This window comes from Thalassophryne amazonica, chromosome 11, assembly GCF_902500255.1.
Source record: "Thalassophryne amazonica chromosome 11, fThaAma1.1, whole genome shotgun sequence".
Classification (NCBI taxonomy): domain Eukaryota; kingdom Metazoa; phylum Chordata; class Actinopteri; order Batrachoidiformes; family Batrachoididae; genus Thalassophryne; species Thalassophryne amazonica.
The window spans coordinates 33,305,598-33,332,958 of NC_047113.1; the positions used below are offsets into that span (position 1 = coordinate 33,305,598).

A 27,361-nucleotide genomic window follows, 5' to 3' on the forward strand; every position below is an offset into this window, starting at 1 on the left:
CGCTAGTGGTACCTTTGGGACTTCTGTTCTTACGTCCCCTACAGATTTGGATCAACAACCTAGGCCTCAACTCGAAGTTGCATCAGCACAGGCTTGTACGACTCTCCAACCAGTGCCTTCTGCACCTCAAACCCTGGGGGAATGTGGACTTCATCTGCAAGGGTGTCCCTCTAGGGTCTGTTCCTTCTCGCCGAGAGGTGGTTGTAATAGATGCATCACTCAAAGGTTGGGGGGCCGTGTGGAATCACAGGATGGTGAGGGATGTCTGGAGTCCCCAGGAGAGACTCCAACACATAAACGTGCTGGAGCTTCGCGCTGTGCGACTGGCTCTCAAGCATTTCCTCCCAGCCCTGAGAGGAAGACATGTTCTTGTCCGGTCGGACAACACGTCAACAGTCTATCACATAAACCATCAGGGGGGCACCAGGTCCAATCACTCATTGGCAGAAACTCGGAAGCTTCTCTTATGGGCGTTGCCTCGCCTTCAGAGTGTCAGAGCAGTTCATCTGCCCAGTGTACAGAACAGCGCAGCGGATTTACTCTCCAGACAGAAACCACCACCGGGAGAGTGGAGACTGAACCCGATTGTGGTCCAAATGATCTGGCAGAAATATGGTGCAGCGGAAGTGGACCTTTTCGCTTCAAGCACCTCGACACATTGCCCACAATGGTACTCCCTCTTGGAACCAGACAGCCCGCTGGGGCAGGATGCATTGGCTCACCCGTGGCCGGATTGCCTCGTTTATGCCTTCTCTCCTCTCCCGCTGCTGATGTTGACACTGCGCAGGATAGATCAGAGCAGCCACAGGGTGCTGCTGGTTGCTCCATTCTGGCCTGGGAGGATTTGGTTTCCCATGATTTACAAACTCCTCGAGGGAGAACCTTGGGCTCTCCCGGAGAGGAAGGATTTGTTGTCACAGCTACAGGGGAGGATTTGGCACCCTCACCCAGAACGCCTTCAACTGTATGTGTGGCCGTTGAGGGGCCAGACTCCTTGTTAAGTTCTTGTGACCAGGCTGTTTTCAGACTATCCTTAATTCACGTGCTGCTTCTACCAGGGCTTTGTATGACAACAGATGGAAGCTGTTTGCGCGGTGGTGTGAGAAACAAAAGTTAGACCCGGAGCATTGCCCTGTACCTATTCTCCTCACATATTTACAAGAACTGCTGGAGAAAGGACTTTCTGTCGCTACCTTGAAGGTTTATGTTGCTGCAATCTCTGCCCGGCACGTCTACGTTGATGGCCGGTCAGTGGGTTCACACCTCTTAGTGTGTCGTTTTTTGAAAGGTGCTCTACATTTGCGGCCTCCAAGGCTTGCACGCGTACCTTCATGGGACCTTCCTCTAGTCCTGGAAGGTTTAAGCTTATCCCCTTTCGAACCAGTTGAAAGTGCTGATCTTATATGGGTGTCAGTGAAGACTGCCTTTCTACTTGACTACTGTCTTCGGCTAAGCGGGTGGGAGAGCTCCATGCCCTCTCAGTCGCTGGGGACTGTTTGCGATGGAATTCTGACGGATCTGGGGTTACGCTGTGGCCTAATCCGTCCTTTTTACCCAAGAGAATTTCAACTTTTCATGTTAACCAGCCAGTTTCCTTGGCTGTGTATGACCCGCATTCTGATCCAGGATTATCTGTTTCAGGTTCCCTGTGTCCTGTCCAAATGTTGAAGCAGTACATTAGTGCGACTGCCGGGATCCGGAAAACGGATGCCCTGTTTGTGTGTTACGGTGATCACAAAAGAGGCTGTGCTGTCTCAAAGCAGCGACTCTCGCATTGGGTCGTGGATGCCATTTTACAAGTATACAGGTCCAGAGGTCTTCAGCCTCCTAAAGTTACGTGCCATTCCACCAGAGGGGTGTCCACCTCCTGGGCTGCACTGAGAGGTGTCCCTTTGAGTGATATTTGTGCTGCTGCTACGTGGGCTTCGTCCTGCACCTTCGCCCGCTATTACAGACTGAATGTGGCCGTTCCTCCTGCGGTGACTTCGGCGGTGTTGTCTGCCTCCACTCCCCACTGCTGATGCGAGGTGAGTGTGACTCTTCGTGACCTTGTTGGTATTAAGTCATCCAGGTGCTAAAGCACCGCCCTCTGGTGGTCAGGAGGAATGAAATAGAACGAGAGTTACGAATGTAACTACGGTTCTATGAATTCCGGATGACCGCCAGAGTTGCTTGTCACTCAGAGTCTTGTGAGTTCATTCCGAAAAGAAGCGAGCGCTGGGTGCGTCTGGTATATAAAGACAACCAGTGACGTCACCCAGGTCACATTCAATGGTGTGACTTTGTTGGTATATATTCTCAACCTCTGTGCTGCGCACATGTAGTTATCCAGATGCTAAAGCACCGCCCTCTGGCGGTCATCCGGAATTCATAGAACCGTAGTTACATTCGTAACTCTCGTTTTGTGTCATGTCTGTGATCTGCTTTTTTTCTACAAAATTAAACAACTGAATGAACATCCTCCGAGGCCAGTGATTCCATAATTTTTGCCAGGGGTTGTATAAAATAATTATTTTGTAGTGGATTGATCATGTTCTCTTAGAGTTTGGCTGATGAAAACACCTTTATTCGCTTTTGGAATCACAGAGGACCGTGACAGCTGCCACTTTTCTCTCTCTCTCTCTCTTTCTCTCGTGTGCTTCATGAGGTGGAGAATGCATTTGGAATAGTCCAAAAGGTAATTATTTGTAATGTTTATATTGTAATAGCTTGGTAAAACAGTTGCATGTTCATTCCTTCTTATGAGTAGCTGTAAAATTATGTTTATGACAGATTTAACATCTCATCATAATCGATCAGATGAGCTGCGCTGTGATGATGCAATCATTCGCACTGACACTCAGTGTTTTTAACTGTTTGCGCAATGTTCACATGTAGTTCACATAATGTATGACAGAGATTTAGAACATTTCAATATTTTCTTTGTGCACTTGCATGAAGCTGTGCACAGTTTACACCGGTTTACAAGCTTACTCTTCTGCAGGGCAGATTGCGTACCAGTGCGTGGATCAAATCTGTGTAAGTGTCAAGGCACCTTTACGTATCAGCATAAGCAATGTACATGCTAGTACATGTGCACACCCCGCGCTGACTGCAGTTTTTAAATGTGAAGTTGAAAAACAATGCAATCCTGCTTCTTCCATTTTAATATTTTCCAACATGAAAGGGGGCAAATCAAAATGGAACATTTCAAAGCATGTATATTAAATCAATTAGTGGCCTATTGATGTCCCAGCACAGCTCGTGATGCCTTCCTTTGGACAGACTCCAGAATGATGCTCGAAACTTAATATGCATAATGCAAGTATGCTACAAAGTGCATAAAATGCTGTTTAAAGGACAAGTTCACAAGTTCACTTCTTTACAATGTTATTCATAGTATCAGACTGCATTGCACATAATCAGTCTGCTGAGTGCTTTTTATCACCTTTGACATTTTAAACGTATGAGACAAACCCAAACCATGTCTTTCCAAACCTCCCCATTGCAAAATGTAGTTCTTCGGGCATTCTTCCATTTTCTGATTATTTACAGCATTTATTGTTGGTGCTATTATGAATTTGTTACAGAGTCTACCCTGCTGGTACTGTAAACTTCTGCTAAAGTTTCAGAGTGTAAAGAGTTTAGTTTATTTCTTTGAAGCACCATATATGCATTTATCTCAAAACAGAGAGCAAATGATTTCTATCTGCAGTCCTTGGACAGCTGAAGTAAACAGTAAAACACAAAGACGATCAAGACTTATCACAACAACATTCTATTCATACCCACGCAAACACACATACTGACAAATTCATATAAATAGATGCAAAACAGCATGGACAACAATATATTATATAAATCTATTATTATATACATGACATCACAATGTGAAATTTATGCTGACAAGACAGTGTACAAAAAAAACTATGTGGAGGTACAAGCATGACAGTCAACACTAACTTTTAAGAGTGATGCAGGATTGATATCAATGAGTGTATCAGGAAAAATACATGCAGCTGATGTCACTGCACCACTAAAAGTGCTGATCATGCAGAAACAGATCTAAAATGAAAGTTAAGGGGTTGCAACACCGCCCCCTGAGCCACTGACCAAACATGTGATACAATATCGGAAAGGTCTTGCATAAACAAGAGCTGAGTGATGAATACTTCGACATGTAAAATTAGAAGATTTCCAGTGTGTATGTATTTAGCTCTCCAGATTGCCTTAGAATGCAGGAATGATTTATAAAATTTTCCAGTGGAAAATTACTGCTCATAATCTGCACAAATGCTATTTAAGAATCAATTTCCCAGCTCTTTTTTCTGCCTGTGAACACTGCCACTACTGCATCAACAGCTCTCTACCCCAGCATCCACCTGTGGGCTCCGACAAGAGAATAATTTGCATATCTAATCATTGTTAGAGAACACTCACATTCCTAATAATTACTGCAATAACAGGCATAACCACAACACCATGATTTGTAATAAAAAAACGTGAACATATCCTTTGAAATGAATGCAGAGTATTTATGTGCACTGATGTATGTGTGTGTCGGCTTATCTGAACTTGTGGTCCTTTGAGAAATGGATCTGTGATGTGTGTGTGCTGAAAATATTGGATCATTTGATTAGAATTCATCACAACTTCTTCTTTGTGTTTTGGCTGTTCCTGTTTAGGGGTCGCCATAGCAGATCAATCGTTTCCATCTCACCCTGTCTTCTCTAACTTTCTCTGTCACACCAACCACCTGCATGTACTCTCTCTCACCACATCCATAAACCTCCTCTTTGTCTCCCTCTTCTCATCGTGCCTGGTGGCTCCATCCTCAGCATCCTTCTCCCTATATACCCTGGGTCCCTCCTTTGCACATGTCCAAACCATTTCAATCTCACCTCTCTGACTTTGTCTCCAAACCGTCCCACCTGAGCTGTCCCTCTGATATGTTCATTCCTAATCCTCTCCATTCTAGTCACTCCCAAAGAGAATCACACCATCTTCAGCTCTTCCACCTCCAGCTCTGCTTCCTGTCTTTTTGTTAGTGCCACTGTCTCTAAGCTGTACAACATAGCTGGTCTCACTACTGTCTTGTAAACTTTCCCCTTCACTCTTGCTGATATTCTTTGATCACAAATCACTCCTGCCACCTGCCTGCACTCTCTTCTTCACCACACTCTCCATTACTTTGGACAGTTGAACCCAAGTATTTAAACTCATCTACTTTCACCACTTCTACTCCTTGTAACTGCACTATTCCACTGGGCTCCCTCTCATTCACACACATGTACTCAGTCATGCTCCTACTGATTTTCATTCCCCTGCTCTCCAGAGCGTATCTCCATATTTCCAGGCTAGACTCAACCTGCTCTCTACTCTCACTACAGGTCACAATGTCATCTGCAAACATCTCATCTGTCAACCTGTCCATCACCATTGAGAACACGAAAGGACTCAGAGTTGAATCTTAGTATAATCTCACTTCTAGCTTGAATAAATCTGTCATTCCTACTGCACATCTCACCTCTGTCCCACTATCCTTGTACATGTCCTGCACTACTCTCACATATTTCTATGCTGCTCCAAACTTCCCCATACAATACCACAACTCTTCTCTTGGCACCCTGTAATAAGCTTTCTTTAAATCCACAAACACACAATGTAAAGCCTTCTGACCTTCTTTCTATTCTTCTCCATCAGTAGTCTCAGAGCAAACAATGCATCTGTAGTGCTCTTTCTCGACATGAAACCATATTGTTGCTGACAGATCTTCACCTGTTTTCTAAGCCTAACTTCTACCACTCTTTCCCATAACTTCATGCTGTGGCTGATAAGATTTATGCCTCTGTAGTTACTGCAGCTCTACACCCCTGTCTCTGGACATGTTCTCCTCCTCTTGTTCATCTTCTTCGCACAGCAGTAGCCCAATTTCTGCCAGCACCCTTTTGGGCAACAGCACCATTGGCGGTCATTGGTACCCAGGCCTCAACCGATCCAATATGGAAATTCGATTTGTGCTCTGCATCCTTGTTTTTTGGCTTGTTTTACATCCAATGCCTTTCCTGACGCAACCCTACCCATTTATCTGGCTTGGGACAGGCACTAAAAGTGTACTGGCTGCACACCCCATGTGGCTGAGTTAGAATTCATTTCAACTATATGTTGAAAATTGTTTTTTATTGTTGAAGTCATTCTATTAAGAACAAAATGTCTACAATCACGTGTTTTATGTCATTATAAAAAGAACAGATGGACAAATCGAGATATGTAAAAGCATGACTTTAGGGTCTGGGAAAAAATTATTGCCTTTTTAATGATTAACTGAATAAAATAAATGATCAGTAATAATGGAAGTAATCTATAGTTGGCAATCAATGTACAAAAAAAGCAAAAAAACAAAAAACGAAACAGGCACACCTGCTAACATTGTTAAAGTGATTGCTCGAGCTTTTGCTGTGGATCTTTCTCCTGAGCAGATTACAGTGACTGCAGAATAAAGCTCAAAACCATCGATCACTAAAATTACACACATTCCACCAAAGCGGCCTTTCAAGGAGACAACTGAGATTCACAAAATCACAGCACGTTTGACTCACGTAATGCTCTTGATAGAGCTCCTGGTCTGCCCACAACTATCGAGTCTCTCATGCATGTGCAGAGCAGCCAGGCGCAGTGCAGTGTTACACTTCATCTCCACAGCAAAACGCTCCTGCAGCACATCGGCGACGCTCTGCAGACAAACACAATTACAGCTCAAAACACACACACACATATTCATACATATTCAAAAACACCAATGCACAACTGATGTGCACGAAAAACCAACATGCTAATAAACTGCAAGACAGACAGTGACAGAAAACCAATAAATACAAGTGGGAATCCAAAAACTGTGACTAATTTACAGCCAAAACACACACACAGTAGGAGGCAAGAGCTCCTGGAGAACAATAAATCAAAATTACACACACAGCTCTTATGCTGCATTGCTGTGGTTAATAAAAATAGGCAGAATGTGGCTTTTTCAACAATAGTTAAGTATTTAGTAGTGGCATGCAGTACGTGGCAAAGTTCAAGTTTAATTTCAATATCCACAAAATTTTTATGGCAGAGAAACACTAAACTAAAGATCTGTGATCAAGCTCATATAATGACCCTGCAATTTTTAACAAGCCATGTATTGGCTTAAAGGACTCAATCAGTCGGTTGGACAGGGAGTCTGCAAAATTTCTGTCAGTAAATCTGTAAAAACTACTGCATGTTCAGCTCTATTATTTTGGTAAGATTGTAATTCACGTCGGCAGTAATGACACCCGGTTACGCCAATCGGAGGTCACTAAAATTAACATTAAATCGGTGTGTAACTTTGCAAAAACAATGTCGGACTCTGTAGTTTTCTCTGGGCCCCTCCCCAATCAGACCGGGAGTGACATGTTTAGCCGCATGTTCTCCTTGAATTGCTGGCTGTCTGAGTGGTGTCCAAAAAATGAGGTGGGCTTCATAGATAATTGGCAAAGCTTCTGGGGAAAACCTGGTCTTGTTAGGAGAGACGGCATCCATCCCACTTTGGATGGAGCAGCTCTCATTTCTAGAAATCTGGCCAATTTTCTTAAATCCTCCAAACCGTGACTATCCAGGGTTGGGACCAGGAAGCAGAGTTGTAGTCTTACACACCTCTCTGCAGCTTCTCTCCCCCTGCCATCCCCTCATTACCCCATCCCCGTAGAGACGGTGCCTGCTCCCAGACCACCAATAACCAGCAAAAATCTATTTAAGCATAAAAATTCAAAAAGAAAAAATAATATAGCACCTTCAACTGCACCACAGACTGAAACAGTTAAATGTGGTCTATTAAACATTAGGTCTCTCTCTTCTAAGTCCCTGTTGGTAAATGATATAATAATTGATCAACATATTGATTTATTCTGCCTTACAGAAACCTGGTTACAGCAGGATGAATATGTTAGTGTAAATGAGTCAACACCCCCGAGTCACACTAACTGTCAGAATGCTCGTAGCACGGGCCGGGGCGGAGGATTAGCAGCAATCTTCCATTCCAGCTTATTAATTAATCAAAAACCCAGACAGAGCTTTAATTCATTTGAAAGCTTGACTCTTAGTCTTGTCCATCCAAATTGGAAGTCCCAAAAACCAGTTTTATTTGTTATTATCTATCGTCCACCTGGTCGTTACTGTGAGTTTCTCTGTGAATTTTCAGACCTTTTGTCTGACTTAGTGCTTAGCTCAGATAAGATAATTATAGTGGGCGATTTTAACATCCACACAGATGCTGAGAATGACAGCCTCAACACTGCATTTAATCTATTATTAGACTCTATTGGCTTTGCTCAAAAAGTAAATGAGTCCACCCACCACTTTAATCATATCTTAGATCTTGTTCTGACTTATGGTATGGAAATAGAAGACTTAACAGTATTCCCTGAAAACTCCCTTCTGTCTGATCATTTCTTAATAACATTTACATTTACTCTGATGGACTACCCAGCAGTGGGGAATAAGTTTCATTACACTAGAAGTCTTTCAGAAAGCGCTGTAACTAGGTTTAAGGATATGATTCCTTCTTTATGTTCTCTAATGCCATATACCAACACAGTGCAGAGTAGCTACCTAAACTCTGTAAGTGAGATAGAGTATCTCGTCAATAGTTTTACATCCTCATTGAAGACAACTTTGGATGCTGTAGCTCCTCTAAAAAAGAGAGCTTTAAATCAGAAGTGCCTGACTCCGTGGTATAACTCAAACTCGTAGCTTAAAGCAGATAACCCGTACGTTGGAGAGGAAATGGCGTCTCACTAACTTAGAAGATCTTCACTTAGCCTGGAAAAAGAGTCTGTTGCTCTATAAAAAAGCCCTCCGTAAAGCTAGGACATCTTTCTACTCATCACTAATTGAAGAAAATAAGAACAACCCCAGGTTTCTTTTCAGCACTGTAGCCAGGCTGACAAAGAGTCAGAGCTCTATTGAGCTGAGTATTCCATTAACTTTAACTAGTAATGACTTCATGACTTTCTTTGCTAACAAAATTTTAACTATTAGAGAAAAAATTACTCATAACCATCCCAAAGACGTATCGTTATCTTTGGCTGTTTTCAGTGATGCCGGTATTTGGTTAGACTCTTTCTCTCCGATTGTTCTTCTAATGAGTTATTTTCATTAGTTACTTCATCCAAACCATCAACATGTTTATTAGACCCCATTCCTACCAGGCTGCTCAAGGAAGCCCTACCATTATTTAATGCTTCGATCTTAAATATGATCAATCTATCTTTGTTAGTTGGCTATGTACCACAGGCTTTTAAGGTGGCAGTAATTAAACCATTACTTAAAAAGCCATCACTTCACCCAGCTATCTTAGCTAATTATAGGCCAATCTCCAACCTTCCTTTTCTCTCAAAAATTCTTGAAAGGGTAGTTGTAAAACAGCTAACTGATCATCTGCAGAGGAATGGTCTATTTGAAGAGTTTCAGTCAGGTTTTAGAATTCATCATAGTACAGAAACAGCATTAGTGAAGGTTACAAATGATCTTCTTATGGCCTCGGACAGTGGACTCATCTCTGTGCTTGTTCTGTTAGACCTCAGTGCTGCTTTTGATACTGTTGACCATAAAATTTTATTACAGAGATTAGAGCATGCCATAGGTATTAAAGGCACTGCGCTGCGGTGGTTTGAATCATATTTGTCTAATAGATTACAATTTGTTCATGTAAATGGGGAATCTTCTTCACAGACTAAAGTTAATTATGGAGTTCCACAAGGTTCTGTGCTAGGACCAATTTTATTCACTTTATACATGCTTCCCTTAGGCAGTATTATTAGACGGTATTGCTTAAATTTTCATTGTTACGCAGATGATACCCAGCTTTATCTATCCATGAAGCCAGAGGACACACACCAATTAGCTAAACTGCAGGATTGTCTTACAGACATAAAGACATGGATGACCTCTAATTTCCTGCTTTTAAACTCAGATAAAACTGAAGTTATTGTACTTGGCCCCACAAATCTTAGAAACATGGTGTCTAACCAGATCCTTACTGTGGATGGCATTACCCTGACCTCTAGTAATACTGTGAGAAATCTTGGAGTCATTTTTGATCAGGATATGTCATTCAAAGCGCATATTAAACAAATATGTAGGACTGCTTTTTTGCATTTACGCAATATCTCTAAAATCAGAAAGGTCTTGTCTCAGAGTGATGCTGAAAAACTAATTCATGCATTTATTTCCTCTAGGCTGGACTATTGTAATTCATTATTATCAGGTTGTCCTAAAAGTTCCCTAAAAAGCCTTCAGTTAATTCAAAATGCTGCAGCTAGAGTACTGACGGGGACTAGAAGGAGAGAGCATATCTCACCCATATTGGCCTCTCTTCATTGGCTTCCTGTTAATTCTAGAATAGAATTTAAAATTCTTCTTCTTACTTATAAGGTTTTGAATAATCAGGTCCCATCTTATCTTAGGGACCTCGTACTACCATATCACCCCAATAGAGCGCTTTGCTCTCAGACTGCAGGCTTACTTGTAGTTCCTAGGGTTTGTACGAGTAGAATGGGAGGCAGAGCCTTCAGCTTTCAGGCTCCTCTCCTGTGGAACCTCCCAATTCAGATCAGGGAGACAGACACCCTCTCTACTTTTAAGATTAGGCTTAAAACTTTCCTTTTTGCTAAAGCTTATAGTTAGGGCTGGATCAGGTGACCGTGAACCATCCCTTAGTTATGCTGCTATAGACGTAGACTGCTGGGGGGTTCCCATGATGCACTGTTTCTTTCTCTTTTTGCTCTGTATGCACCACTCTGCATTTAATCATTAGTGATCGATCTCTGCTCCCCTCCACAGCATGTCTTTTTCCTGGTTCTCTCCCTCAGCCCCAACCAGTCCCAGCAGAAGACTGCCCCTCCCTGAGCCTGGTTCTGCTGGAGGTTTCTTCCTGTTAAAAGGGAGTTTTTCCTTCCCACTGTAGCCAAGTGCTTGCTCACAGGGGGTCGTTTTGACCGTTGGGGTTTTACATAATTATTGTATGGCCTTGCCTTACAATATAAAGCGCCTTGGGGCAACTGTTTGTTGTGATTTGGCGCTATATAAAAAAATTGATTGATTGATTGATTCTTGTAGATACAGGTGAGGACAGTCAAGCTTCTATTTTGGGGTATGTTGGCATTTTTTAACACAATCTGTAGCTGCTGTTTTATAGAGTAAAATTCGCCTAAACTGTCATCATATGAACTGGATATTCGCACTCACCGGACAAAAGCAAAAGTCCCAATGCTTTTGTATGGTTTTCTATGTAATAAACACCAAATATAACGGATTTTGTATAACGGACTTTCGCTTACATTGGACAAAACATCCCGTCCAATCGCAATGCGTTTCCATTAAAAACTCCTCAAAGAGCAGTTTGGACATGCCTAGTCACAACAGAGGTACGAAATGAAGTTCAGCACTGACACTTGCCAATTTGAGGAAAACGGGTACCGTATTTCTGTGATAAAAAGCACAGCCATTTATTTTTTTGAAACCGTGCTCAGACCCGGGACTCAAATGAGACAGGGCATAATTCAAGGCTGATGATTATTAACAAAATGCTGCTTGTTGCCTGCAGTGTAATATGGTGTTAAGTTTCACACATATCCCTGGGTGTGATGAACCAAACCACTTTAGATCAGAGCCCTCTACGTGGCTGCGAACCCTCTCCGGAGCCTGACACGGACCCGCTAAATGACTAAATTTCGCTAAATTTCCAGTTTCACTCCTTCTCCCGCCATATTTTAAAAGTTTGGCAGTGTGCATGGCAGTTACATTTCGGTCATGGATCAAATACGTTTGGCAGAAAAGTCTGCAAATGTGACCAACTTCACAACACAGTGTCAGAACAAGACACTCAAATGACCCACAATTCATGGAGAGAAATTGTATGTACATTGGTTTGGAGGTTGATGATTGTAGAAAGAAGTGGAGATTGTTGAGGGACAAATTAATCCAGAAAAAGCAACTGTTCCTGCATAAAAGTGGCCGGTGAGTGTAAGTCGCAATGATGGAGCACTGGGACATGTCTGAGCTCATCCAGGCAGGCAAATGTAAGCCTGCAGGCCTTCTGTTTGCATATGATTTATGAAGTTTGTTATGCACTGCAGGGGGCTAGTGGCCACTAAGGCCACTGTTGCTTATTCCACAATTTTATCATTTCCTGCACCTTAAATGACTCTTGTTTCACAGAATGATGGTCTGAAGTACAAACTCCACCTGCACCCCATTCTTATGTTCACACAGAGTTATGTCAGGAAGGGCATCTGGTGTAAAACTTGTGTCATGCAGATTCATACCATTTCCACTCTGGTGACCCCGAGCAAATGGAAGCACCGAAAAGAATGGTACAGTGTACCTTAAAGGGCACTGTGTCTTTAAGAGAGAAACCTCAAAATGTATTGGTAATTATTCCAGGCTTCACCCAAAACCTCAAAAAAAAAAAAAATCACTTACTGTAATTCATTAAACAGGGTATTTCATAAAGTTTAAAAACAAATCTGGCTTTGGATCCATCCCAAGCTTTAACAGAATCATTTCCAAGCTAGAAGCATTTTTTTTCTCAGACTTTTACAAAAATGGCAAAAAAAGAAAACATGCTCAGTTGAGATGACAGAGAAACTACATTCTCCCTTAATTTCATCTTGCATGCTCAAACAATATTTATTACTATAATATTATATTATTATATTTATTACTAGCACATTGCCCATGGGGATCCATGGGCTGTAGATTGGTTAATGTTTATAAATAAATATAGCTGACCTTTTTCCAGGGTGGTAATAAATTATGCAAACATTCTATAATGAATTGAAGTGGCACGTGAGTCCAGAATATTTTTAGAACCTTAGACCTCAACAGTTTTTAGAAGAAGAAATCAACCCTATGTTTCCTGTTAATTATGCCATTTTTAATGTTAATTTATTGTCTTAATGTGTTTACAAATAGTTTAGGTTATTGTTATCATATACACACTATTATTATTATTATCATTAATATGTATATGTCGCGGACATGAACGAGCGAAGTTCTTCAGCATCTCACCATGTCATTTAGGTCTAGGGATGGGTACTGATAAGATTTTATTGATATCGATGCCATTATAAATTCCGCTTATCAATCCGATTCCTTGATTCCCTTATCGATACCTCTTGTGAATTTTTTGTGTAACAAGAGTAGGCTTTACAGATTTTCTATGTCAGCAACATTTTATTGAGTCTTAAAGTAAATAAATATGAAATTGGTCACTGGATCCTTGATCTCTGAACATAAATACAAATAAAATTTGCATGTCAGCTTCAATGTAATTCATAAAGAACGAAGGACGCCTCATTGTGGCAGGAAAATCATGTATTAGTCAATTGTAGTTTATTGTTTCTATTACAGTATTTGGAATGAGGTGTCATTTGATTTAAAATGGCAATTCGCTTTGAAGCTATTAAATCCGGCCGGACTCTAACTTTACTTGGCAGAGCGTTGCAGTGTTTGGAGCTGTGCAAACGGAAGGGAGGACGATTCTTGTTTCTTGCCTGCAACAAGACACACGTCCCAGTTAGTGACTTTAATCCACACAAAAGTGACATTTTTAAATGGCTTTAAGAGGGGTTAAGAAGCAGACTTGCTGCTTCTGAAAAGCAGCGAAGCAATGAACCAACAAAGCAGTGGGTCGGAGCACTGCTTCAGTGGTTCAAGCTTCAAGAACAGCCACTGCAGGGTCTGCAGTCAATGCAGACAAATGATCATTTTCCCGACAAACACCCTCATAATCAACGGCCGCTCTGAAGGACCGGTAAGGGAATTGTTAAGCAAAAAGGTTACCGATGTCGGTGGATCAAATCATTTCATGCCATTTCTGGTTTGCGGCTTTGTCTACCATCGGTTTGTGGCTTTTTATGGATTTTTACGACAATGTTGTCCAGTTTGTGGCTTTTTCTCCACTAGGGAAATTTTTTGTGCTATTTCCGGTTTGTGCCTTAATCGATCATAAGATCATAAGTATTATTATTATTATTTTATCTTATTGTTACTTCTATTCTGTCATGTGATTTTTAAATGGACCACAATGGAAATAAGTGTTTTCAATTTCTTGCAACATCCATATATTTTTTAACGTATTTACAATTATATTATGTACTTAAATTGAACTTACAAAATAAAATCACGCATGCACAGTTTTAATATACAGATTCTGCTGGAATGGCGTGTGAGTCCAGAATGTAATTACCAACATCCATTGTTCACTGTTGTTAGCGAATATCCCTAATTTCTCCAAAAATATTAGTCCTAACAGTGTTCTATTTTGGTGGTGTTCATCCTTGACCCAAAATACAGAAGCATACCAAATGGCAAATGGCAGCTCTCGCCAGTTTGTCTGTGATCGAACTTACACACAGGCATGCACGCGCACACATACACGCGCACACACACACACACACACACACACACACACACACACAGCTTTTTGTCTTTTCTGCATTATGCCACAAGCAGGTGCTTTTATTTTTACACACTAACATAGACGGTGTCAGAAGACATCAAACAAACTGCACTTCTCACTCATCGCAACGGCAACATGAAACTTAACTAAACTGACTAAACAAATCAAACTACAAAAACACAATAAATCAATAACACTAACAACACTGTTAAAATAACATAAAGCATAATAACATAATTTAAAAGCTCAAAACCAGAACCCCCATTATTCACTGTTGTTAGCTAATGTCACTAATTTCTCCAAAAATATTAGCCCTATCAAAGTTCCATTTTCGCAGCATTCATCCTTGACCCAAAATACATAAGCATACTAAACAGCAAATGTCAGCTCTCCCCAGTTTCTCCATGAGTGAAGCCATACACGCACACACACGCGCGCGCAGACACACACACGTGAGGCCACTTGGCCTCTGTGTGTGTGTGTGTGTGTGTGTGTGTGTGTGTGTGTGTGTGTGTGTGTGTAATAATATAGATTTATTTAGTGTGTTTCCAGAAAACAAATAACAGGAGTGTCTCTGACCTGTAAAAAGAGGTATTCAAAGGCAGAGGGGTCGTCCTGCAGAAGGTCCATGGGGTCTCTGGGGATAAAACACACCCTGAATAGACATCTGTAGTCATGGGAATCTTTTTTCTGCACCACCTGGTGGAGACACATGAAGGTGAATGCAAGCTCTTAGAGTAAAGGCAACAATTTGTTACGTTGATAATAACATTTCTATTAAAAGAAACATTAAATCAAAAAAGCAGCTCATATGAATCATTTAAATGAATACATTTTGGTGTTTTTAACTCTGTCTGTTTTTCGTTCACCTTTTGTATGAGCTCGTCTTCGTGCAGCAGCAGCAGTTTGGTGTTATTGTACATCTGCTCCAGCACCAGGGCAAAGTACTCAATGGCCCGGATGGACAGTTTATCCTTCAGAGTCAGAACAATGTCCTGGAATTATAATAAATAAATACATAAACAGATTGTCAAATGTAATTTCTCCTCCTAGACTGCCTGCCAAACTGGGATGTGAATCCTAACAATAATAATTATTCATAATATAACCCCTAAATACATCCATGTCATATGATTGGTGGTTTGTATGTCATGTTGCATTAATTATTTGTTCCATTGTATAGAAAAAAAGCCCACTGCATGATTTTACTCTTTTGGTTTTTTCTACTATCTTTTAATAAAAGTGCTTCCATGATACAAGGGAGCTATCGAGATCTCTTTCGATGTCATAAAACAAATTATGGATGTTTTCAATTCTTGCAATGTATAGAATATTTTCATTTGTTGAAAGATGGAAGGGCGGTACAGTGACTTAACGGTTAGCAGTGTTGCCTCACAGAGAGAAGGCCGGGGGATCACTTCCCACCTGGACCTTTCTGTAGTGTGCATGTTGTTCGCATGGGTTCTCTCCGGGTGTTCCGGCTTCCTTCCACTTCCAAAGACATGCACGTTAGAAGAATTGGTGAAACTAAATTGAGCGTTGGTGTGTGTTTGTCTGTCTATATGTGGTCCTGTGACAGACTGGTGTCCTGTTCAGGGTGTACCCCGCCTCACGCCCCCAGGCTGGGATAGCCTCCAGCCCCCCCCCCCCCCCCCCCCCCCCCATGACCCTTGATTGGAGTAAGTGGGTATAGAAAATGGTGGACTGTTCTATTCAATGAGTAGAATAGAACATTCCATCTTTCAAGTAATGAAAATATTCTTTCCATTGCAAGAATGGGAAACTTTAATTATTTGTATGTTATAAGATCGAAAGTAAGTAAATTCAAACAACTTTTTTTCGGTGTACCTCATTAGATTTGCTGTGTTGTTAGGATGACAGAGGAGGCAGTGAACATATGCAGAGCAAATCATTCAGCTAATGCAAACTAAAGCACAACATTCTTGCAGCAAGGGTCTAACTCGCTATGGTAAAAATCCAAAATCTGACCAAATATACATACAAACATACATACATCTTCAGCTGTTTATCTGGGATTTCATGGGGCTGACCAAATACATTTGTCTAATTTATAGTCAAAATAGCTAATTACACTAAAAGCTATACAGGCTTTCAAATGGCACAACACTGACGAAATTTAGTTTCTACTCAAATCCAAGCATTATAATGTAGGTTTATTTTTGTAAAATGTTGCAAAATTACAGTTTATTTTAATGTTGTTGTTGTCCTTTTGGCTGCTCCCATTTGTTCCAGGTTGCCACATCAGATGCAGCCAGATGCACATTGGTATTTGGCACAAGTTCTACACCAGATGCACTTCCTGACGCAACTCCAGTTTTACTTGGAGAAACACACACAGCCCCTTGCTGTTCCGAAGAGCGCTCCCATCCATCTACTAACCAGGCTGCACAATGCTTAGCTTCTGAGATTAATTTAATTTATTTAATTTATATAATGGCCAATCACAACAAACTTGCCTCAAGGTGCTTCACACAAGTAAGGTCTAAACTCCCTCTGATGATTTGAGGAAGAAACCTCAAGCAGACCAGACTCAAAGGGCTCTACCTGGGCCATGCTACCAACACAATTGACAAAACAATTTATAAAAATGAATATACAGGAAATTTTGCCGGTGCACAGGATGGAAGGGCTGCAGAAGAAGACACCACACCCATCTCTGGATGGAGCTGCACCTCAAACAGAGAGAAAAAAAACAGAATCAGACATCAGAAAGACAACAAATACAGTATAATTTGTCAGCATTAAGCAACAAGAAAAACAGGAAGAAATACTAAGGTGATCATCAGCCACTAGCCTTAAGCTTCACTAAAAGACCCAGAATTTAGATAAAGTTGAGGCCATGGCCCGCTCTGTTTACTAATAAAATGAATTTAAAAGAGTAAAAAGCATAGTAACATACTATGCCAGTATGCTAGGCATACGAAAGGAAAAATAAGTGCGTCTTAAGTCTGGACTTGAAAGTCTCTACAGAATCCGACTGTTTTTTGATGCAGGGAGATCATTTCACAGAACGGACACGATAAGAGAAAGCTCTGTGACCCGCAGACTTTTTATTCACCCAAGGGACACAAAGTAGTCCTGCACCATGAGAATGCAGAGCCCGGACCGGTACATAGGGTTTAATTAGGTCAGCTAAGTAGGGAGGTGCCAGTCCATAAACAATTTTAAAGGTTAGTAGGAGAACCTTAAAATCTGATCTCACAGGGACAAGAAGCCAGTGAAGGGATGCCAAAACGGGTGTATTGTGGTCAAACTTTCTGCTTACTGTCAAAAGTCTGGCAGCAGCAATTTGAACCAATTGGAGACCCCTAATGCTGGACTGCGGTAAACCAGAAAATAGAACATTGCAGTAGTCCAATCTAGAAGAGACAGACGCATGAATCAGGGTCTCAGTATCAGCCATAGACAGGATGGGACGAATCTTTGCTATACTTTGCAGATGGAAGAAAGCAGTCCTTGAAATATTTCTAATGTAGAGGTCAAAGGACAACATAGGATAAAAAATTACCCCAAGGTTCCTCACTTTGTCAGTGTGATGTATGACACACGAGCCTAGGCTAAGCGTTAGCTGGTCAAATTGCTGCCAATGTCTCACTGGACCAAATGCATAACTGAGTATCATCAGTATTGCAATCAAAGGTAATCCCAAAACGTTGCAATATGTGCCAAAGGGGTGCTATATAAAGGGAGAAAAGGAGGGGGCCCAAGACGGACCCCTGTGGAACCCCAAATTTCATGTCACTAAGGTCAGAGGTAGTGTTATTGTACAATACACAGTGAGAACAACTGGTCAGGTATGATGTCAACCATGCAAGGGCACTCCCAGTAATCCCAAAATGTTTCTCCAGCCTATCGAGTAGAATATGGTGATCCACGGTATCAAACGCAGCACTGAGATCTAACAGCACCAGAACCGTAGTGGTGTCTGAATCCATTGGAAGCAGAAGATCATTCACCACTTTAGTGAGATCTGTCTCTGTGGAATGATATTTTCTAAAAGCAGACTGCAGTGGTTCAAAAAGATTATTCTCAGTAAGATAGTCCATAAACTGCCGTGAAACCACCTGTTACAGAATTTTAGTGCAAAATGATAGATTTGATATCGGCCTATAGTTTTTCAATACACTAGGGTCAAGATTAGATTTCTTAAATAATGGTTTAATCACTGCAGATTTGAAACATTTAGGAACAGGTCCAAAGGTTAATGCGAGATTAATGATTTTCAGCACAGTCAGCCCAATACACGGTCACAGGTCCTTAAACAGTTTTGTTGGTATAAGATCAAATAAGCAGGTTGTGCTTTTTGTAGACATTACGAGTTTCATCAGCATGCCTAGTGAGATACTATCAAATTCTGTAAATCTAGGTAATACCTCAGTAATGGCACCCACCTCAATAGCAGGATGTAGTGGTTGGGTTAAGGCATGCTGGGATATGTTTAACCTAATGTCATCTATTTTCTTCTCAAAGTAATCTAAGAAATCTTGTGCTGTAAAAGGAGAGCGACTTACAGGTGGTGAGATCTGATGAGATCAGGCTTACATAGAGCAGACTGGCTGCTTACAGTTCATTTTAATGAAGAGAACATATATTTATATATGTTGTCTTGGGGAATTCCAAGGCAAATATTTTCTTTTGCTTCTAATGTCATTGTGCTGACGAACTGCAGGAGGAAATGCCTGCTCACATGCGTGAAGATTTGAGATTACCTGTGACCTGTCCCACTTGCTTGATGTGCATTCCCAGGGCGTGCTAACATCCGTAATGTCTAAATGATGGATTATAAAGGACGGAAAAACCCAACACTGTCACTGAGTTTTTACTCCATGCCTGACTGCTTAAGGGAACGAAAGTTCGCTTGATTTGTTTCAGTCCAACATCTTTCATGGTGATGTCCCTACATCACCATGAAAGCATGCTAACATCACTGTAAGATGTCTTGTAAATAACACATAACGTCACTTCGTAGATGTTATGTAGTTTCAAAAACAGCGTTTTTAGAGTGGATCTATTTACTTCAGCGGAACCACTCCCCTGCTACCATGTTTACATATAGGTTATCTGTCAGCACAGTGATATGTAATAGAGACTTGCAGTGAAGCCAAGTAAAAGTCATTGTTCATGCTACCTCCGAGTTGGATCATCTGTTTACATTTATTATGTTGGAGTAAAGACACAACAAATTGGCGACGAGTAATTCAGACCCTAAACAACTGCACGAAATAAAAAGTTAAACCGGAGGGAAGGAGAAACGACGAAACAAAGCAGGAGGCGAAACGAAAGCAAGAGGCGAAATGAAAACTAGCAAAGGATCCATGAGTAACAGTGCATAGCACACAGTGAAACAACTCAGATAAACGGATAAGATTCTGGATTTCAAGTCTGAAATGGCTTACGTTGGGAAAGTAGAGGAGTTTGATAGCTCAAGTGAGGACTGGGATTCATACATAGAGCGAGTGGAGTTATACTGCGAAGCTAATGATATCGAGGATGAGAAAAAAAGTGCCATCCTCCTCAGTCTAATGGGAGCGAAAACTTACAATCTCCTGCGTAATCTCCTGAGCCCCGTCGAGCAAGTCATACAAAGACATTGTTGAGATGTTGCAGAAGCACTTAAACCCCGCACCTCTAGTGATAGTGGAAAGATTCAGATTTCATAAAAGGAATCAAAAAGGAAGAAAGCATATCCGAGTATATGGCTGAACTGCGCAAACTCTCGCAGCATTGTGATTTCAAAGAGGGACTTTCTGATGCCTTAAGAGATCGGTTGGTATGTGGCATTCACTGTACAAGCACACAGAAAAGGCTATTGTCAGAAAAAGACCTGGATTTGAAAAAAGCACTCCAACTTGCTATCTCAATGGAAACAGCAGCTAAGGGTGCATCAGAGCTACAGAAGAAAACGAAGTGCATCAAATGTCCTTAAATGGGAAAAAGCAAAAATGCTACAGGTGTGGTAAATCCTCTCACAATGCAAACGACTGGTGGTTCAAAGAAAAGACATGTAGGAAATGCCACAAACAAGGCCACATAGAAAGAGCATGTAAAACAGACCAAACCAACACCCAAAAAGAAAAATCTGGAAAGAACAAAGGTTTTAAACCCAAAACAAAGGCCAAAGCAAACGAAATGCACAAAGTAACAGAACATTCAGACAACACAAACAGCAGTGAGGAGGATGACTTGTCATGCTTAGAGCTGCATAGCATAACTGAAGAAGACCGGAAAATAATATGGATAACGACAACAGTGTCTGGCATGAAACTAAAAATGGAACTGGACACAGGTTCAGCTTTGTCAGTAATCTCTGAGACCGACTACGACAGGCTGTTCTCTCACTTACCACTGAAAAAGACATCGGTGATGTTAAAAACGTACACAGGTGAAAAAGTGTCACCAAAAGGGAAACTTAAAGTGGATGTGCCCTATGGTGACCAAACACACAAGTTAGAGCTCTATGTCCTGAAAACCACAGGCCCAGCTCTACTGGGGCGTGAATGGCTGAGGAGAATTCAGCCTGACTGGCATGCAATTAAAGCCCTGAATATCTCAACAAGCCTCAAGAGCTCCACCCGCAGCCCTGACCAGAGACTGCCACAGTTGTTGGAGGCTAATGCACACGTGTTTGAGAAAGGCATTGGTAAACTTAAACACCTAAAGGTAAAAATTGAACTTGACAAAAATGCCACCCCAAGATTCCACAAAGCGCGCCCAGTGCCGTATGCACTATGTCCCATGATAGACGCCGAACTGCAGAACTTGGAGACATCCGGCATTCTCTCAAAAGTTGACTGGAGTGACTGGGCTACGCCCATTGTTCCTGTGATGAAGAAAGGAAAAAGTGGAGAAGTGAGTATATGTGGTGACTTCAAAGTGAGCATTAACCCGGTGCTGCACACGGTGCAGTAACCCCTTCCACGAATCGAAGACATCTTCTCATCCTTGGCTGGTGGGGAGAAGTTTTCAAAGATTGACTTGTCACAGGCCTGTCTCCAGATGTAAGTGGAGGAGTCAAGCAAAAAGGTCCTAACCATCAACACACATAAGGGACTTTACCAATACAATCATCTTGTGTTTGGTGTTGCTTCGGCTCCAGCCATCTGGCAAAGAGCAATGGATCAGGTGCTCCAGGACATACCTGGAACACAATGCTACCTCGATGATATCATCATAACAGGAAAAGATGATGATGATCACTTCCAGAACCTGAGCAAGGTACTCACCAGGCTGAATGAGTATGGCCTACGGGCAAAGAGAGAGAAATGTGAGTTTTTCAAAACCGAAATCTCATACTGCGGACATGTCATCGACAAGCATGGCTTACATAAGTCACAAGAGAAAATTGAGGCAGTATTGAAAGCACCTAAACCTGAAAATGTGTCACAACTGAGATCGTACCTGGGTCTTGTAAACTATTACCACAAGTTTCTCCCAAACCTTGCTTCAGTGCTGTATCCACTGAATGCACTACTACAGACAGGAGCGACATGGCATTGGTCAGAAAAATGTGAAAAGGCATTCGCAGAAACAAAAAGACTAATAACATCTGACGAGCTACTTACCCACTATGATCCATCCAGACCCATTCGACTAGCATGTGACGCATCCCCGTACGGCATTGGTGCAGTCTTATCGCACACGATGGACAATGGACTGGAACGCCCAATTGTATTCGCTTCAAGGTCCCTTTCAAGTGCCGAACACAATTATGCGCAGATAGACAGGGAGGCCCTTAGCCTAGTATGGGATATCAAAAAGTTCCATCATTACCTCTATGGCTGAAGGTTTACCTTGGTGACTGATCATCAGCCCCTTGTTTCAATATTCAATCCACGGAAAGGAGTTCCAGTGATGTCAGCCACGTGGCTACAACGATGGGCCCTGTTCTTAGGAGCACACTCGTATGACATCGAGTTCAAGGGCACTAAACAACACTGCAATGCTGACAGTTTGTCACGCCTCCCACTGTCAACATCTGTGGAAGAAATGCCATCAAAAGGTGACCTGGCTGAAATGTTCCACACGACACTGGTGGACCAGCTGCCAGTTACAAATGCCATGATACGAAAGGAAACGCAGAATGACCCAACACTTTCCAAGGTGTATGACATCACAGTACAAGGTTGGCCTGCCCATGGAAATCCCTGTTTTCCTGAGTTTTCAGCAAGATGTGATCAGCTGTCAGTTTGCCAGGAAACCTTGATGTGTGGATCACGTGTGGTAGTGCCCTCTAAGCTTTGCACCAGAGTGTTGGACAGTCTACATGAGGGTCACGTAGGTATGGTGAAGATGAAAAGCCTGGCCCGTAGCTACGTATGGTGGCCAGGGGTAGAAAAACAAATCAAGGACATAACCAAAACCTGCCCAGGATGCCAGAGCATTCAAAACGCACCACCACAGGCTCCCCTACATCCACGGGAATGGCCGTCTGCACCCTGGCAGAGAGTGCACATTGATTTTGCTGGTCCATTCATGAACTCTGTTTCTCATAACTGTGGACACTCACTCAAAATGGCCAGAAGTAGTCCCAATGAAATCCACAACATCAGAAAAGACTATTTCTGTTCTGAGAACCATCTTCGCCAGTAATGGTCTGCCTGAGCAAATTGTGAGTGACAACGGCCCACAGTATACTTCCGAAGAATTTCAAGATTTCATGAAAAAGAATGGTATCAAACATTTCAAGTCAGCACCTCACCATCCAGCAACAAATGGATTAGCAGAACGGTTCGTACAAACATTCAAAAAGTCCATCAAAGCAATGACAAAAGAAGACATCTCTCTTCAACACAAAATTGACAATTTCCTTCTAGTGTACCACAATTCTGTCCATGCAACAACCAATCAGACACCTGCAATGCTGTTTATGAACAGACAGCTGAGATCTCGCATTGACCTTCTGAAGCCAAACCTGAGGAGAGAAGTGCAAAACAAACAGTTCAGCAGCTTTTCAAGTGAAACAGCAAGAAGCTTCGATGTGGGACAGCAGGTACTGGCACGCGACTACCGAGGGGACAAGTGGACACCTGGAAAGATTGTCACCAGGAGTGGCCCTCTGATGTACGAAGTGGACACTGGCGAGCACACCTGGAGACGTCATGTGGATCAGCTGTTGAATGCTCAACCAAAGACCCCGGAGCAACCAGCACATCCACCTGATCCTGGAACCAACTCTGACCACAGTACAGTGACACCCACAGTTTCAGAAGAAGTGCCCCTTAAAGAGAGCACTCCACAAGTTCCCAGGTGTAACCCTGAATGACTCAGGGCACCACCAAAAAGATTGGATTCATGAGTTCCTTTATGGACTTAAAAAAAAAAAGTTTCAATATACTGTATGTCAACTGAATACCACATTGTGTTAAATGCAGTGGCAATGTTCTGGATATGTTACCTTAGTTATGTAGCATTAATCTAAAAGGGGAGGAGTGTAGTATATAAGTGGATCTATTTACTTCAGCGGAACCACTCCCCTGCTACCATGTTTACATATAGGTTATCTGTCAGCGCAGTGATATGTAATAGAGACTTGCAGTGAAGCCAAGTAAAAGTCATTGTTCATGCTACCTCCGAGTTGGATCATTTATTTACATTTATTATGTTGGAGTAAAGACACAACACAAATGTTTATTTCTCGCTAATGTTTACAAACCATATGAGAAACATTAGATTTATAGAGAAATAAGGTGTTTCAGAGTGTTTTCCACCATCTTAGCTTATTTTCCTCGAGCAAGCAGCCAGCTGATGTCACGCTGCCCTTCTTGACTCCAAGTGCCAGTTGCTGTGTCCTTCCTAGAATTGTTGCACAGATCAGGGGAACCCCCACGTAATCTATGATTACAGTACAGCCTTTGGTTCTTAAACATAAGATAAAATTCCTCAATCATTAAAATTTCAGTAACTCTTGTTAAGTGAAAGAGTCGTGGATTATTTGGTTTTGTCATATCTCAGATAAAACAAGGGTTTTTTTTAATAAAAGATATTTTATTTGTAAAAAAAAATCTACCAGTGAATATTCTTTCACTAAAATTTCTTTCAATAAGTTCTTAAAAAAAGAAATCACTTCGCACATCCCTTGACGACAGGTGCGTAAGAGAAGGCACAAAGGCTACTAAACAAGAAAACAAAAAAACTCTCGTACACTGCCTCACTTGCAACACAAAGGTGAATTTAATCAAACAACGTTTCGGCCAAAGGCCATCATCAGGCAAAATAAATAAATAAATAAATTTTAAAAAGTTCTTGAAATTAGCTGATGAAATTCATTTTAAGCTTCATTTTACTGGTATTAGGGAATGTTATATATTTTACAAATAACACAGCATCTTAAAAATCTAGAGGTGAGGTTAAAAAGCTTGTTTCGTCTTGGGTGTGACACGAAACAAAATGTTTCTTTCACTTTGCAAGCTTTTTGAGATGTATTATTTAAAGAAGTCCTTACATCCTCTTAAAATTTTCCTTGTTATGAGATTTTGTTTTATACTAAATGCAAATTGGACATTTTGAAGAAAAATATGCCAGGTAAGTATGATTTTGCATTTTTGCTGTATAACAATCCTCAAACAGTAGACTTATTTTTGTGTATTAGGCCAACAAATCAGCCACAGTATGCTCCCTAATGCAAAAATACACCCATTACTTTTTTAGAAACCATTCAAGAAGAAAATCAGCTGTATGCTCCTCAGGGCAAAAATACAGCCATTAACTTTTAGAAAGCATTTAAGAGCAAAATCGGCTCGTGTCGAATCTCATGATGCATGTGAGAAACTGGAGGGGTTATTGTCTTTTTAATGAAAAAAATATTGTGGACAGTGTATCATCAGAGAGAGCAGTGGTTAGTAAACCCTTCTGCGAATTCTCCAGAATGTGTTGCTCTTTGGAAGCTGAAAAAAGGCCTCAGATTCACTGCTCCCTCTCTAATTAAACCCATTAAGTTTTTATCCACTATTAAAAAGCAAGGGAAGACTGGAAAGATGATTTTTTTTTTATCCACACTGACAGGAGTTTTACATACAAGACTAGATGACGTGTTGCAAAAAGTACATCGTACCCCTACGGCCACCTCTCACCAAGGTTGCACTGAAGGTTCAAAGTGTTGTGTTCTGGTGTCCCACACATGAGCTCATTCACATTTCCAGACTGTCACTGAATTGCACTGAAGGTTCAAAGTGTTGTGTTCTGGTGTCCCACACATGAGCTCATTCACATTTCCAGACTGTCACTGAATTCATCCCTCCACACCTTCCTGTGGCTCACGTGCAGATTCCTCACCTGTTCTTTATTACTCATCAAATACTGCTGTCTTCTTCATCACGTTATGTTACTGTTCCAGGTGTGTTATCTGCAGAGTTTCCTTGTTCTCAGTGCTGCTATTTTTGTAAGATATAAATCTAGTTTCCTTTTTACGTGTTCTGTCTGTAAATCAGTTCTTCATTAATGTCCTGCTGATTTTATACATTAGTTTAACAAAATTTTTACCCTTTTTTATCAACCACGAGTGTGTTTGATCCTTTGGGTTCTCAACTTTGCATTTGGTAACAGATGTATGTGTCAGTCCTATGATAGACTGGTGGCTTGTCCTTGGTGTACCCCACCCCACACCCTGACCCTTAACCGGAAAAAGTGGGTTCAGCAAATGGAAGGATTGATGGATGATCTGAAGTGGAGCATTTACTGGCCTACTGAATAGTAATTATGGCCCATACAAGTATATTTTATGAAGGTGGGGTCAAAGGTGAAGGTCGCAATGCACTGATGTTGGTCTGCAGCAGACTGATCAAAAGAATTATCCACACACCAAGTTTGATATCTCCAAACCTTACAGTGTAGAAAATACGGCTCAGACAAACATTTTGGGGTTGCAAATCTTTAGTCGCCCTGGGATCTGAGGGGGCGCTGCAAAACACTTTTTTTTTTCTTTTTTTTTTTTTTTTGGAACACTGACAGGGACACCAAGCACAACACTGCTGTTTCCTAATTTGATTTTCAATCACAGGCAGCCTTTCAAGTTCTTTTCTTGGTGGACTGTGTGATTATTTAGTGATGGGGCAACATAATGAGTGACCTGAAAAGTTTATCCGATGTCAGTTCCAATTCCAGCCATCCTCTGTTCAGAGAGTTTCAGGTGTTTCCTTCCGGCAGGAGATACAGAATGCCAATATGCAGAACAAAAAGGTTTATCCCAGCTGAAACAGACCTTTTAAAAAGGATTGATTAATTAATTAATTATGATGTGCTTTTTAATTTTATGTTTTTTTTTAATTACTAGATTTAATGTTAGTTTTATTTGTTTTTAAGGTTTATTTGATGGATGTAAGTGTGTCTCTGCATCTAAACTGGTGGCTGCACATTATTTGCTCTATGGAGACATAATAAAACACTGAAGTTGAATGTGCAGAAAATATGTATTTCAAAGTAAATTTCACAATGCACAACTCATAAAGCTAATAGCAAATGTTTTAAAAATAACTAGAGCACTGCGCTCATAGAGCGTAAACCTCCACCAACACTAGTTTCCAATTCCACAACTTTTCACCTTGGAAAAAATTTTCAAGGTCAAAGTCCTGTCAGAAGTGGCTTTTCATAAGATAAAATATAATACAAAATATGTATCAAAATATAGATCAAAAGGGCTTTTCAATGTTAAAATCAAATATCCGCTAAATCCACAATACGGATCAGATGTGGATTAAATTTAGTCTATTCATTAGGGCTCCTTCACACATAGTGCGAAGTTTGGTCGACATCTGGTCGAAAACTGCGAAACAGTTCGAATTTGCGCACCATGAAACATCGCGCCGACGGATAGGCGTGCACAAGCTGGTACGAGAGTTTGTGCATGTGACAGTGTCTGTCGAGCAGGAACAGTGCGAGGTG

General features: G+C 41.3%; 1 protein-coding gene across 2 annotated transcripts in view; it reads right to left on the reverse strand.

Moving 5' to 3' along the window:
- frmpd1b (FERM and PDZ domain containing 1b) overlaps positions 1 to 27,361 on the reverse strand; it is a 104,700-nt gene that overhangs the window by 17,038 nt on the left and 60,301 nt on the right. For both annotated transcript variants that reach the window (XM_034181155.1, XM_034181154.1), the window contains exons 9-11: positions 15,334 to 15,459; positions 15,044 to 15,163; positions 6,579 to 6,712 (exon numbers count right to left, since the gene is read on the reverse strand). In XM_034181155.1, coding sequence (XP_034037046.1) covers positions 6,579 to 6,712; positions 15,044 to 15,163; positions 15,334 to 15,459 — 380 coding nt within the window. The remainder of the gene's footprint in view (positions 1 to 6,578; positions 6,713 to 15,043; positions 15,164 to 15,333; positions 15,460 to 27,361) is intronic.